This window comes from Pyxicephalus adspersus, chromosome 7 (genome assembly GCF_032062135.1).
Source record: "Pyxicephalus adspersus chromosome 7, UCB_Pads_2.0, whole genome shotgun sequence".
Lineage (NCBI taxonomy): Eukaryota > Metazoa > Chordata > Amphibia > Anura > Pyxicephalidae > Pyxicephalus > Pyxicephalus adspersus.
Window position 1 is genome coordinate 32,596,996 of NC_092864.1, and position 13,408 is coordinate 32,610,403.

The 13,408-nt window shown below is 38.0% G+C and overlaps 1 protein-coding gene across 3 annotated transcripts in view; it reads right to left on the minus strand.

Moving 5' to 3' along the window:
• SPEG (striated muscle enriched protein kinase) overlaps positions 1-13,408 on the minus strand; it is a 165,175-nt gene that overhangs the window by 30,756 nt on the left and 121,011 nt on the right. For all 3 annotated transcript variants that reach the window (XM_072418030.1, XM_072418031.1, XM_072418032.1), the window contains 15 exons: positions 12,775-12,964; positions 11,717-11,946; positions 8,928-9,047; positions 8,663-8,767; positions 8,299-8,505; positions 7,710-7,833; positions 6,336-6,508; positions 5,931-6,043; positions 5,129-5,297; positions 4,761-4,854; positions 4,372-4,572; positions 2,863-2,923; positions 1,249-1,326; positions 838-1,010; positions 714-740 (listed from right to left, as the gene is read on the minus strand). In XM_072418030.1, the coding sequence (XP_072274131.1) occupies positions 714-740; positions 838-1,010; positions 1,249-1,326; positions 2,863-2,923; positions 4,372-4,572; positions 4,761-4,854; positions 5,129-5,297; positions 5,931-6,043; positions 6,336-6,508; positions 7,710-7,833; positions 8,299-8,505; positions 8,663-8,767; positions 8,928-9,047; positions 11,717-11,946; positions 12,775-12,964 (2,065 nt within the window). The remainder of the gene's footprint in view (positions 1-713; positions 741-837; positions 1,011-1,248; positions 1,327-2,862; positions 2,924-4,371; positions 4,573-4,760; positions 4,855-5,128; positions 5,298-5,930; positions 6,044-6,335; positions 6,509-7,709; positions 7,834-8,298; positions 8,506-8,662; positions 8,768-8,927; positions 9,048-11,716; positions 11,947-12,774; positions 12,965-13,408) is intronic.

Below are 13,408 nucleotides of genomic sequence, written 5' to 3' on the forward strand. Positions count from 1 at the left end.
ATTATGCCTAATAATTATAGGCCTTCAATGTAAAATAAATTGCCATGCAAAAAAATGTAATGCTTTTTGCATGGAAATACAGACAGAATTAAAACGCTAGAGGGGGTTGAAGAAAAACCTGGATTATTTCTAAAAGCACAGACTTTAATTGGGTATTAAAGCTATAAAGGAAAGATAGAAGACTGTTGATCCAGGTAACATCCGATTGCCTCATGGAAGAATTCTCAGGAAGAATTTTTTTTCCCTGTTGGAGCAAATTGAACCAAGGGTTTTATCCTCTGAATAAACTATGTCTATAGGATTTTATATCTGGGATATGTTTATTTCCCTAGTGGTTGACCTTGATAGATTATTTTCATTTTTCAACCTGACTATGTAACTATGTACCAGCAGCTATCAGCCAATTTTAGATCGTTTTCATGGATTACTGGTTTGCACTTATACATAGGTATACAGTACAGAACAGAGATGATTTTGTTAACATGCCAGATTTAAAATTGTGTATTGTGTAAGATGTATATATAATTTATATAATATGTTGATACCACCTAACAATGACCTCCATGCTTCCTTTAAACCCTGCACAGTTGTACAGGCTCCTCTCTTGTTCTGAAAACACTTTGGCATGGGTTCCATTTTTACAAGAGTCCCCTACCCCACATTCTATTGGTTTTATTAAGTCAATTTTACAGAAGGTAAAATGAACCACATACCATAAATAGGCAAGGACCCCAACTGGCCTGAAAGAAAAAAACAAAACAAAAAAAACATAAAATTAAATTCCATAATGATATAAGAGAGAAGCTGCATATCAGGTTATCACACATCTGTTAATACCATATATCAGTGACTGAAGAAATTGGCATCTGGTTGACAATCTCTGGGGCCACAAACTCTGGAGTGCCGTATTTGCAGTACTGTGGCTCCCCATCATTCATCTCTTGGGCATTCCCAAAATCACAGATCCGGATCTGATCGCTGGTCATATCTGCCATAAGAACATTTTCTGGCTGAAATATGAACAAACATACATTAGGGTTATGTTCAGACTGGCAGTGAGCTTGTGTTGTGGTTAGTATTAATGAATTATAGAGATGCCAAGGCTTACTAAAACCCTCACTTGTGATGGACGGGTCTTAGCCAATAATACCAGTACTGCCACCCATGCTTTTCTATTGCACAAGGACGTAAGTCTGGGGTTCCTTAATGCATTTGAAAAAAAATGCACTGAAAAAAGAACTAACTCACCTTGATGTCCAAATGTAAAATTTTCTTGTGGTGCAAATAATCTAATCCTTCTAAGATTTGACGCACAAAGGATCGAATCTGGAAATAGATCAGTAAAAAGTACAAAGGGTACATTGGAACACACATATATTAACAAATACGGTCATGTTTAGGATTTACTGTGTACCCTATATATAAAGACTGCACATATAATACACACAATGCTGCCAAATAGATAGAATTTTTGGTAATATTCCCAATTTAGATATCAAAAAGACATGAGCTCAGAGTCACTTGAGACATTAGCTCAGAGCCACTGTTCTTCTAATGCCACTTCCCATGTGCCAGGATGTCTGAACTCACTTCATCTAGAAGGCTTTATTATGTACCGGGTGATTTAGGTTCAGACAATTCTCTGATCCCAAACACATTTTTTAATGGCACCACAGACACTGATAATAAATATCTTCTCTCTTAATTGTGACATCATAAATACTTCATGATTGCAATAAAAAACATCCAGGTCAAACAGGGCTAAGGGCCTATGTATATGGGCTTCTTTTAACTGTCCACCTGCTTTTCTCCCTGTACAATTCTATACCTTGAAGCAGCTAAAAATTGGACTACTCTAAGTTTGAAAACAACTGCAGGTGAAATTTACCTATTAAGGCACAGATAAAGCTAAGAAGCAACTAAAATTGACCTTGAAAAGTGGAACCATGCTGTATTTACCCATCACCATAAGTCTTGAGTGTGGCATGAAGGTTACTTTTTGCAGTTGATAGAGCACTAACCTTATATAAAAAACATTCATATACTTGGAACCTTGGGAAGCACCAGCCAAAATAAATAACACCATGCCAAGCATCACAAAAGCCAAGGAGGTAAACTATCCAAGGAGGAGGCCTGCAATTTAGGTCCTAAGCCACAGCAACTCAGTATGAATCAATACATCATGTCTCAAGCTCCAAGTTCAAGAGTGCGAGGTGTAAATACCAAAGCCCAACGCCAGTTCATTACTAGCCAAAAATAGCCAAAATATTGGCATGTATGAAAGTTTCTCACCAGCTGTATTGCTGGAAATTGACATTTAGCCAATACAGCCACCAGACGTCTCTGCCTAGGAGCCATTCTTCTGGATTTGGTTGATGAGAGATTGTAGAAGGCTGTGTTCTTCTTCATGGACATTAATCCCAGAATCCTTCCAGAATTCTCAAGCACATTCTGTTCTCCTCAATTCAGCTCAATCACAAGGTGACACTGTACACTGCATTGCTTGGCTTTTATCTACGCTAACATATGTACACTTGGCGCTTGGAGTTTATCCTCCAAGAAGTTGAAGGCTTGTTGTACTAGGAATAACCATATTTCACTTTGCAGTTGTCTACTGTATGAGCTTGTCTGTGTCCAACAAAGCTAATACTTACTGCAATCAATCTTTGCCCTGAATTTTTATTAGAACAGAGCGGACCTAAGGAGGTGCAAAGTGTGCTACTGCATGAGGGCCATGGATCCTCCTCTGCTTACAAGTCAGTTCTGCACAGGAGCCCATTGTTAGCTGCATCCACCACCATATTAGACATTGTTCATATGCTGCTTTCACAATACAATGTAATTTATATTAACTGTACTCACCTCTGATTCATGCACTATAGATTTCCTCACCACTCTGTCTAGAAGTTCTTCTTTGGAACATCTGCAGCCAGTCAAGGAACACTATGAACACAATCTGGTGGTTTTAATACATTGTATATCCTCACTCAACACTTGCTGGAGTGTTACTTTACATATTTACATTGAAACATTTTTATATATTGAACATGTTTGACCTCCTGTGAGCCCCATTTGAAGGAGTTAATACAGTTTATGATAGAATTTGTTACAACTGGATTCATTCTGTTAATAAGCCAGGGAAGCCACCAGCAACAATGCATTGAGAATAACAAGCGTGTTAGTTACACATTTTGTTTGATGCATAAACTGCATATCATTATTAAATTATTTTGTCTTGACCAGAGTTTCCCAACCAGGATTCCTCCAGTGGTTGCTAGGGGTTTCTCAATCAATAGGCAGTTTGTACCTCTCAGGTCAGTTCATTTGACACCAATGATCTTTTTGGCTATCTGTAATGGTGACATTATTCCCAATGGCCAGCAATGTAAGAGACATTCTTCCCAATGGCCAGCCCACTAATGTACTGTTAGCTGCGGATATAATAATTATAGAAGCTATAAAAGTTATTTCAAGGTTTCCCTCATGTTAAAAAGATCCGGAAACATTGCTTTTGACTAGTGTTTTTTTGTTATAACATTGTTGTAAAGTATGGTGACTGATGACATTAAATGGTGTTTTTTTACATGTCCTCCAGCTATCTCCTTTAATCTGAAAAACATTTCCATCCACTACCAAAATATCTTTTTTTTAATATATTTAATATATGTTTCATAAAATGCAGGCCATGATATGGGACTTGTAGTATTGTGCTTGAGTTATTTTTGTTTAAAGCTAAAGTTTGCTATGCCTTCTCTGCATCCTCATTTACTTCCTCATGAGCATTCTAATGAAATGTGTAAATAAAACTCTTCCCTTCTTTGCCTATCTTATTTTACACCCAGTGACATCATCAATGGGTCTGCGTGTATTTCTATGTAAGACAGACAAATCAGCAATGGTGGGAGGAGATTCACATCTTATCACTCTACTTCAGTATTCCTCCTATGACCCCTCTGTCCCCATGCAAGAAGGTGGCTGGCTTTTGGGAGGAACTATGCAGATATCAAAATTCCTTAATGGTTTGAGGTCAGTCTAGAGGAGTAGGTGTTCCTAGGCAAAATGCATTTGAATGCAGACCACCCAAGGTAACATCCAATGGACTTTATAAAGCACTGAATGGAAGGCTAAGAAAGCTCCTTGACTGAAAGACAGCTTGTTATAAGACTTTGACAGGTCACATAACAGGGTTCTACTTTCAAAGCACCACCAGCTTTAGAGGTGGCCATCTTTGAAACCCCCAAGTTTTTGTTTTTAATTTATTCAAAAGTGACTTATTCCTGAAACATAGAAATTATCATTCTAGGTTCAGTATACATCCCTGAACAGTAACTCTCATAAGAGAATTTGTTTCCATATTGTAGTAGTGGATACAGCTCCATGATGATTATCAGTGCGCTCCGCTTCTCAAACGCCTCGTGGAAATAAACAATCCTTTCATGGCTGATCTTGGACAGCATATTCATCTCTCTCCTCGCCTTCTCTCTGGATGACCCTCGAGATGAAATAAATTTGGCTGCAAAATCCAACCCGCTTCTTTTCTCCACCACATGGCGAACATAGGAGAATGCACCTCTGGGACACAACAAAGACATAAAATGATTGTTGTCTCTCCACATCTAATAAGTCTACATCAAAGCTAACAGTAATCTAAAGCACATGCACAGGGTGTGAATGAGAACCTGTCATGCAATTTCGCACTGCATTTTCTATAATACAACCCTGGATTACTATTGCAGACGTAGACATGGGAAAAGACTTGCCTTCCGATCTCCTTGTGAATGATGTAGTAGTCGGTCAGTCTCCGAGCCTTCAGTCCGTCTGATTCATCCAATGCTGACCCAGCTCCAGGCTCCCCTGTACAAAATATACAATTTACCAAGACAAACTGTGCTTTTGCCTCAACTTTTGGTGTCCAGGTATACAGTAAATATGTGAATGTTTTACATTAAGGTGAATAGTAATAATGCATATACATCATTGAAAATCACTTTATTGATATCCCTTCCTCATTCTGAATCATGGATGAAAAAGAAAATCAGCAAAGTGCATGTTTAACGTAAAATGTAGAAAAATGCATGAAGAAGCATATTTAAATAGCTTTCAGTTTAGAGTAACTTTATTCACCTACCTGCGCACACCTGAAGTTCGGCCTTACAGGAGAGCTCACCAGCTACGTTGCGTGCTGTGCAGGTATATACTCCTGAGTCCTCTGGGGAGGCATTGAGGATAACCAAAGAGCATTCTGCATCATCATACACAAAGTTGAAGTGTCCACTTTCTACTAAGAGCTGACCGTTCTGGAGAAAAGTATGTGAGGTAATGAATTTACACAATAGGTGACCATATATGAAACATTACTTCTAATTGCCGTCCATTGAGGTGAAAGGATGTCTAAGTTGCAGTGGGATATTCTAGTAAATGTTATTCAACTATCTAGTCCTAAAGGTCAGCGAGTAGTGCCTTGTTGAGGACTGCCTCAATGCATTGAATCGCAGATAACCTTACCAGCGTCTGGCCGATTGGGGTTAAAATTTTTCTTTCATATACCAGGCTATTCCTAAAGCTTAACCCCATTACCTTTGCAATGGTCCTCCCACCATTCTGCAAGGGTTAACTGCTTGTATTGCCTGATGATGAATAAGGTAATATATTTGCCCTAATCAAATCGCTGGTGCTGGTGCTCCTGGGTTGTTGGTAGGCCCTTAGCATCCTCACCTACAATTTACAAACTGGACTAACTCTCCTCGCTCCCTTCCTCTTGTCCAGCTGTATATTTAGCTTCATACAATCTTTCAAAAAGAAAGTGGCAATCTGAAAGCAACCAGCCTCTGCCGTGTTTTTGCTTATTGGAAAAATTGGAGTGTTTTGAAAATTACATTTCCTTAACCAATGAACTTTTTCTTTGGAATCTGGTGCTGATATGAACCCACCTTGTACCACATGATGTCCGGTATAGGTTTTCCTTCAACCACCACAACAAAGCGAGCTGTCTCCCCTGTTCTTATCTCTATGTCTTCCATGATGGAGTCAAAACGAGGTGTCTCTGCGCAAAAAAAAATAAAAATTGTGTAAAGACCCCACACAACATTTTGGATTCCTTCTCAATTTCCCTCTCAAATGTAGGTAGATCTCTCCAATGGGGTCACAGACCAGTTCTACCCCCCCACCACCCCAAATGGGAAACTTGATGGATGAAAATCTATATTTGATTTTTTAATACAGTAAAAGCAAATAGGTGGATCATGCAGCCTTGAAGGCTGTTACTAGGCCACATGTTATTTAACAACTTTATCTGTCCCCTAATGGTTCACACAGCCCAGCTCCGAGATTGGTACCTGCCATCTCTATGTTGAGGGTGCACCTGTCACCTCCATATCGGTTCCTGGCCTCGAATGTCAGCGGGCCAAGGTCGGACTTCTTGGGACTGAAGAATGTGAGCGAGTGCTGCCCATCGTCCGGCATACTCATCTCACACAAGCCATCCACGCTGCGCAGAATCGTGCCTGCTCTAGGGAGAAGGACTTGTGTTTATAAAAAGATTCATATCATTGTAAGAAATAAAACAGGACAGTGGTTGTATCATGTGATCTCATTAGGAAACACAATGTATAATACTGCAAAATGTAAAACAAATTGATGCAAATGCACATTTTTAATTGCTGTCTGCCTGGCATGGTGGAATTTCCTTACAAGCATAATAATTACACTATAGAAATACATTTACGCTACAGGAAGTTTACCCAAAGTTGGCTGATGTGAGAAACTTTAGCAGTAGACCACAAAACTTGGTTTCATGGGAGAACCTAGGTGATCTAGCAAACCTAGAATGGATTTTTTTCTCTTGCTATCATTTCCCCCTTTGAGGGACAGCTAGTGACTTGACTATGGACTTTGTAACGCTACAAAAATACTGGATAACAATTATATGTGTGTATCCTCTTTTTTCTCTGCCATGCCTGACGTTTAAGTAAAAGTGATCAAGATGGCTGTAGAGCCACCTGATCTCTTTTACAAAATGTATTTTTTGCAGCAATTGCAGCACGTTTTGGGTGTTGTCATTCAAGCTAAAATGGGAGAAAAAATTCTCAATCTTTTACTTATGGTTTGCTCTAAGCTGATGAGATTTGAAGGCCTTGAAAGATTCACCTATGGAAAATATTGGGTATCAGTTCTTACATTTTTAGTGGTACAGGCAATACTTTGGCTTTGCATGTATAGTATCTAAGCAGCACGGTGGCTCAGAGATTAGCACTTTGGCCTTTGCAGCGCTAGTTCCCAGGTTACAATTTTGTCCAGGACACTATCATGGAGTTTGCATGGGTTTCCTCTGGGTACTCTGATTTCCTCCCACATTCCAAAAACATGCAATTAGGTTAATTGGCTTCCTACCCAAAATTGGCCTTAGACTGTGTTAATGACATATGACTATGGTAGGGACATTAGATTGTGAGCACCTTTGAGGCACAGCTCATGACATGACTATGAACTTTGTACAGTGTTGTGTAATATGTCGGCACTATATTTTTTATACTGTATAATAATATTACTTAATAATAATCTTGTATCCAAGTTCTCATTTGATATTTGGTATTCATAATTCAGTACATGGGAAATACACAATTGCTGTATAGAATTTATTGATCATTTCTAACCATGTTCTTGGATATCATCAGGTGAGGAATATTAACAAATTTTACACTGGTTGTTACCTCATCCAGGTGACATTGGCCTCCACATGGTTCAGGGTAACGGTAACACACAGGAGCTGATTCTCAACCATATACAAGAGCTCAGGTCGGTCTATGATCACAGGCGCCTCCTCTAGATAAGGACCTGGAACAACAATGCCAAAACTAAGTTTTGTATGGTGTCATCCACTAGACGTTCCAATAGAGTATACATTTTTTTTCTATATTTTGCAGCACTTTTATTCCTGATCACAATATAAAAATGTTATTATATTGAGTTCATTATTTACTCCACCTTTGGACTGCATTATTTAAAGTAGGTGTCCATGGATTTTGTTTTTCAATGAAAGTTTAAATGTTTGCAGTTTATTCACATCTGACTAGGACATTATAAAAAAAACCTGCAAAGCAAGTCCATGCAGCCTCCAAATTGCCACACTACTCAATAAAAGTAAATAGGACATTGATGAGAAGAAAGCCCATGGATGCCTACCCTTGAAGATGAAACACCCACAAAAATGTAATTTATAATATTAAGGATTATGATTATAAAATATACATATTTAAATTTGCTAAATTTAACACATCCCCTCACACTATGCTGCCTCACCTCTGTCCAGAAGCTTGACACTATCACTGGGAGGAGATGGTTTGCTGTGTGCCGTAGCAGTGTTTGTGACCACACGAAAAAGATACTGGTGCCCTTTGATCAATGCCTTGACGGTGTAGTTGGTTTCTTTCACATTGCTAGCAATTGCTGTCCATTGTGGAGAGCCCAACACTTGCTGCTGGATGGAATAAGTGAGCTGATTCAGATCTGGAAAACAGAAAACAGGAATGTAACAAAGTCTGGTTCCCACTAGCCTACTTTACATGGCTAGTGGGAACCAGAATGGGGCCAAAGCCAAAAGGATGGGCATTCTATTGTTTATTTTTAGAAGCATGCAATGAAGGGATGCACAAAAGATTCATACCTATAGCAGGATCTAGCCTCTTCGGGGGATTCCATCGAATTTTTACTGTTTTTCCAGTCACTGATGTGATAATGGGGGCACCATCTGGAGGAGTTGGGACTACATCTGGAAGAATGAGAAGTTACGTTCTGCATGCTTGTTCCAAGTTAATGACTGAAGAATCATGGAAGCCATTAGGTCAGGATGAAAGGTAGACAACTAACATCTCAATACCTTGCGGGTTAACTCTGATAATATATTCAGCATGAACTACTATTTTTCTTACCTGTCACATAAAGGTGAGCATAGCATGCGGCCTTGCCGACCTTGTTGGAGATGACACTCTTGTAAACACCAGCATGTGTGTGGCTGACGGATGGGAACAGAAGACGATGGGTATCCTTAACTGAACAGAAATATACATTTATAGGAATATCAGTAAAAATAAGAAGAATATGGGGTGGGCACAGAGTGTACAAACTATCCGCCAACCATTCTGGAGTAATACTCCAAGGACAGGTTTGGTGCCAATCTATCCGCCAACCATTCTGGAGTAATACTCCAAGGACAGGTTTGGTGCCAATCTTAAACTAATCTCTTCTGTAATACTGAGACCTGCCACTACAAGTTATCTCACATGATTGGTGCAGGAACAGCCTTCATTTTATTTCCCTCTTCAAACTAAAAAAAGGAAAGGATTATCCAGAACACACAGCAATTTTCCAAAAATTTGAAGCTCAAGTATCAGATATTGTGCTGCATATGAGGCAGCCTCAGGCTGCCTATGGCCACTTTATTCAGACCACTAGAAACAGTAATTAGTCTTACAAATATGGTCTTGTAGCTACAATTTGGTATTTGATTAGAAGATTTTGCCCTAAAAAAATCTTACTTTTTCCATAAAGATGCATTTCTTTTTGAATTATGTTAATTTTTATGCGCACCTGGACTGCTTAGAAAAAAAAGTTTTGGATGGGTTTAGGGTACTAGTTAAAGTGAGATGGTTGTTGCATCAACTAGTCAATTATTACTAAATATGAAAACAATTAAAATTCTGTGAATGCATCTACAGATGCAGAGAAGACATTCGACAGAGTAGACTGGACATTCATGGACCAGACCCTATGCATTTTGGGTTGGGGCCAAAAATGTTAACCTGGATTAGATCCATCTATTTCTGCCATTCAGCGGCGATCAGAGTAAATGGCACCCTTTCAGAGTATTTCCACATATGAAACCGCAACCGTCAGGGCTAACCCCTTTTTTCCAGTTATATTTATTTTGACACTAGAACCTCTGTTAAGGGCCATAAGGGCTACCTCAGATATTACAGGTCTCCGCTTGGGTAAGAAAGTGCACAAAACTGCAGCATTTGCGGATGACCTATTATTCATACTGTCTAATCGGGTCACTACACTCCTGAATCTTATGAAGGAATTAGCTATTTACGGTTCCCTTGCAAAATTCAACATTAATTATAGTAAATGAGAGGCACTGAATATATTGTTACCACAAAGGCAAAAGGATGCAATTGAGAAAAATAATCTTTTAAGTGGGCCTTGGGTGGTCTGCGCTATCTAGGAGTGTTCTTGGCCAGAGATTTGTCAGAAATGTTCAATTTGAATTTCTTGCCTCTTATTAAACAGATAAAATCAGACCTGCTGAAGTGGAGGTCACTGATTATATCTTGGTTTGGCATAATACAAGTGATTAAAATAAATGTTCTACCAAGGTTTCTATATTTGTTTCAGACCCTTTCAATTTGGCCTCTTTGGTTTCTATAGGGCAGTGCATTTTATACACAATTACTCATGGCTACGATTATCAGATTTGGCGAGTCTGTTTTGCAATGGCTTAAAATTATTAATGACATTATGCTAATAGAAGATTTAATGGCTAGTCTCCATGATAGTACTGAAAAATTTGAATGTACTTGGTTCTATTTGAAGGAATTTCTGTGTTCACAAGATTTTGTAAGATGTATGTCCTCAGGTTGCTAAAATGTCTTGTCCTCGTTGACCCTCTTTTCTTTGCATACCCTGTCATATATACAATAGGCTAAAAACAATGATTGTAATAACTTTTTGTCTGTATGGCTATTTTTACAATGATAATTGATATCTCTGATGTACAGATTTTTACTGCATTGCACTGATTTTATGTACGCATTTGTAACCCTTGAAACTGATATGTTCTTTTTGTACTTTTTTTAATGTTTTGTATCTGTTTATTTTCTTTGTTACCCTTTTTCACAAAATAAATAAATGTTATAAAAAAAATTGTGAATGCACGAAGGCCTTTACAGGCACCTCTAGCCATATTTATTTGGATTTAGGGCAGCACAGTGGCTCGTAGGTTAGCACTTCGAATCCCATCTGCTATAGAGTTTACAGGTTCTCCCCATGTTTGCATCCCACATTACAAAAACATGCAGTTAGGTTAATTAACTTCCCCCTAAAATTGATCTTAGACTGTGATAATGACATATGACTATGGTAGGGACATTCGATTGTGGGCACCTTTAAGGGACAGCTAGTGACATGACTATGGACTGCATAATATGTTGGCACTATATAAATACTGGATAATAATAATAATTTGGATATAGCAGAGTTGTATTGTTTACTGTATGCTCACTGGGAAAATAATTTGTCCTAGTGACTATTGTCAATGATGGTAAAACCAACTTTTTACAATTGTCACTGGGATAGAAGGGAAAAGTTCCAGAATTTATATTTACTTTAAAGTTCCCATAAATGTTAGATAATTGTCTTTCAAAAAAAAAAAAAAAAAAAGCTCCCATCACTTTCATTCGACCATAAAAAGGTTGCAGAGATAAAGTGATTGAGCACGTTAAGAAACATTGTCTGGTTTCTGCAACCTGCACTAAGACTGTTCAAGGGTCCACCTAACCCTTCCCTTTGCCCTATAAGGGAATTTTACTGCAACCAGAAAGCTTATGTTTGGATTTGATACAAAGCCAGACATCCTTCACACACACATGAGTGTACAAGGATATCTATGGTCAGCTTTAGACTGTACAATTTGTAATATTTCAGCAAAATGATTTCTCACATTGGGTCATTCTGCGGTCATCCGTGCTCTCAATCTTCTTTCCATTGTGGTACCAGGTAATGGTTGGATATGGTAAGCCGGTTACTTGACATTCCAACTGAACTTCACGGGATTCCACTACATCAAGGTCCTGCAGTGGCCGCAGGAAATCTGGCATAAGCACTCCCTCCACCTCACTGTCCTGCACCTCTGGTTCTTCTGGGATGGAAGGCATCTTTTCAAGCTTGGATCTAAAGAGAGTTATTATGTACTTGTGAGGAGATACAAGTTACTGCAATGTAAAAACTAAATTGTCCATATGATTACTTTACTATTGCCTTTCCTTACTGGTTCATCTGATGTTTCAACACAATGGGGTAAATAAACAGCCAATGTTAACTGAACTCTGGTGGACTGAAAAATGTTCTCTGCAAGAGACCTATTTTAAAGTAACTGTACTGTCTATTAAGAATATGTAAACATTTGCATTTTCATAATCTTTCCACAGTTACAATTAAATAAAAGTAACAATGGAACATGTATATGAGCCCTGCTCTCTGCACAGGCTGTGTAAAGTGATGGTGCCCCTGAAATTTTTCAGGGGGATAACTGGGTTTTTTAAGTCATTTGGCATGTATAAAGTTTTATACCTATGTGTCTACAAAGAAAACTATTTAATGTATTTCTTTTTATTTGTCCAGGGTTCAATTTGAGGGCATATACACTATTATTCAAGATGTGACTTTCATGCACCAATTTCCTGAGTAGATGAAGTAGGAACAGTCAGACTTACCTGTTCTATACAATACAATGCAATTCTATTTTCAAATAAAGATTAAACTATAGAGTTGATGATCTTGGAACTGCTTGCTGCTAACCATGGCTAAGATGGGATTCGAGTGCAATATAATAGTTATAATTAATCAAAAAGGTGAAATTATTGTCTAACTGTGTTAACAATTTTGCATTGACTATACATTACAATTAATATTAGAACTCAATGGTAGATTCAGGTATAAGTTTCCCCCAATGAAGACAGATTCTGTTAAAAAAACAAAACAACCTGATATAGTTCTTACATATGTGATGATGTGGAAAGTCTAGGTTCCTCCACATATAGCTCTGCAGAACATTCCGCTTCTCCATGCTGGTTGCGGGCAGTGACTGTATATTGACCCTCATCTTCACTGGATGCATGGGTGATAAGAAGGGTATGGTGCCCTCTCTCCTTTAGAATATGAACTGTCTCACTTTCTTCAACTTGTTGTCCTGGTATAATTGAAAAAAAAAAAAACAAAACAAAACAAAGAACAAGAAACTTAAATGTTCTGACATGAAAACACTCTGACAATTACCATTTACTCTTTATAAATTGCTGGATATTTTTGCATGATAACACATTGTGTTTGGAACAAAAAACAAAAACATTTAATAGCAAAGCATGCTTCAAAAACATATCAATAGCATTCACAACTACAAATGTCAGTTGCCAAAACCTGCCATTTTTCACAAATTAATTACTCATGCTGTGCATCTGAACACAACCGGTTCAAAAGTATGAAATTTCATAATTGGAAAAATTGTCGCTTGTTCTTATGACTTTGAATAATTATCTTTGAATATCTCATTGTTTATGGAAACTTTCTTTTTATATTAAATAAATAAATAAACTGTAATGCAGGATGAATAGTTCTTTCTAAATGACTGTCATCA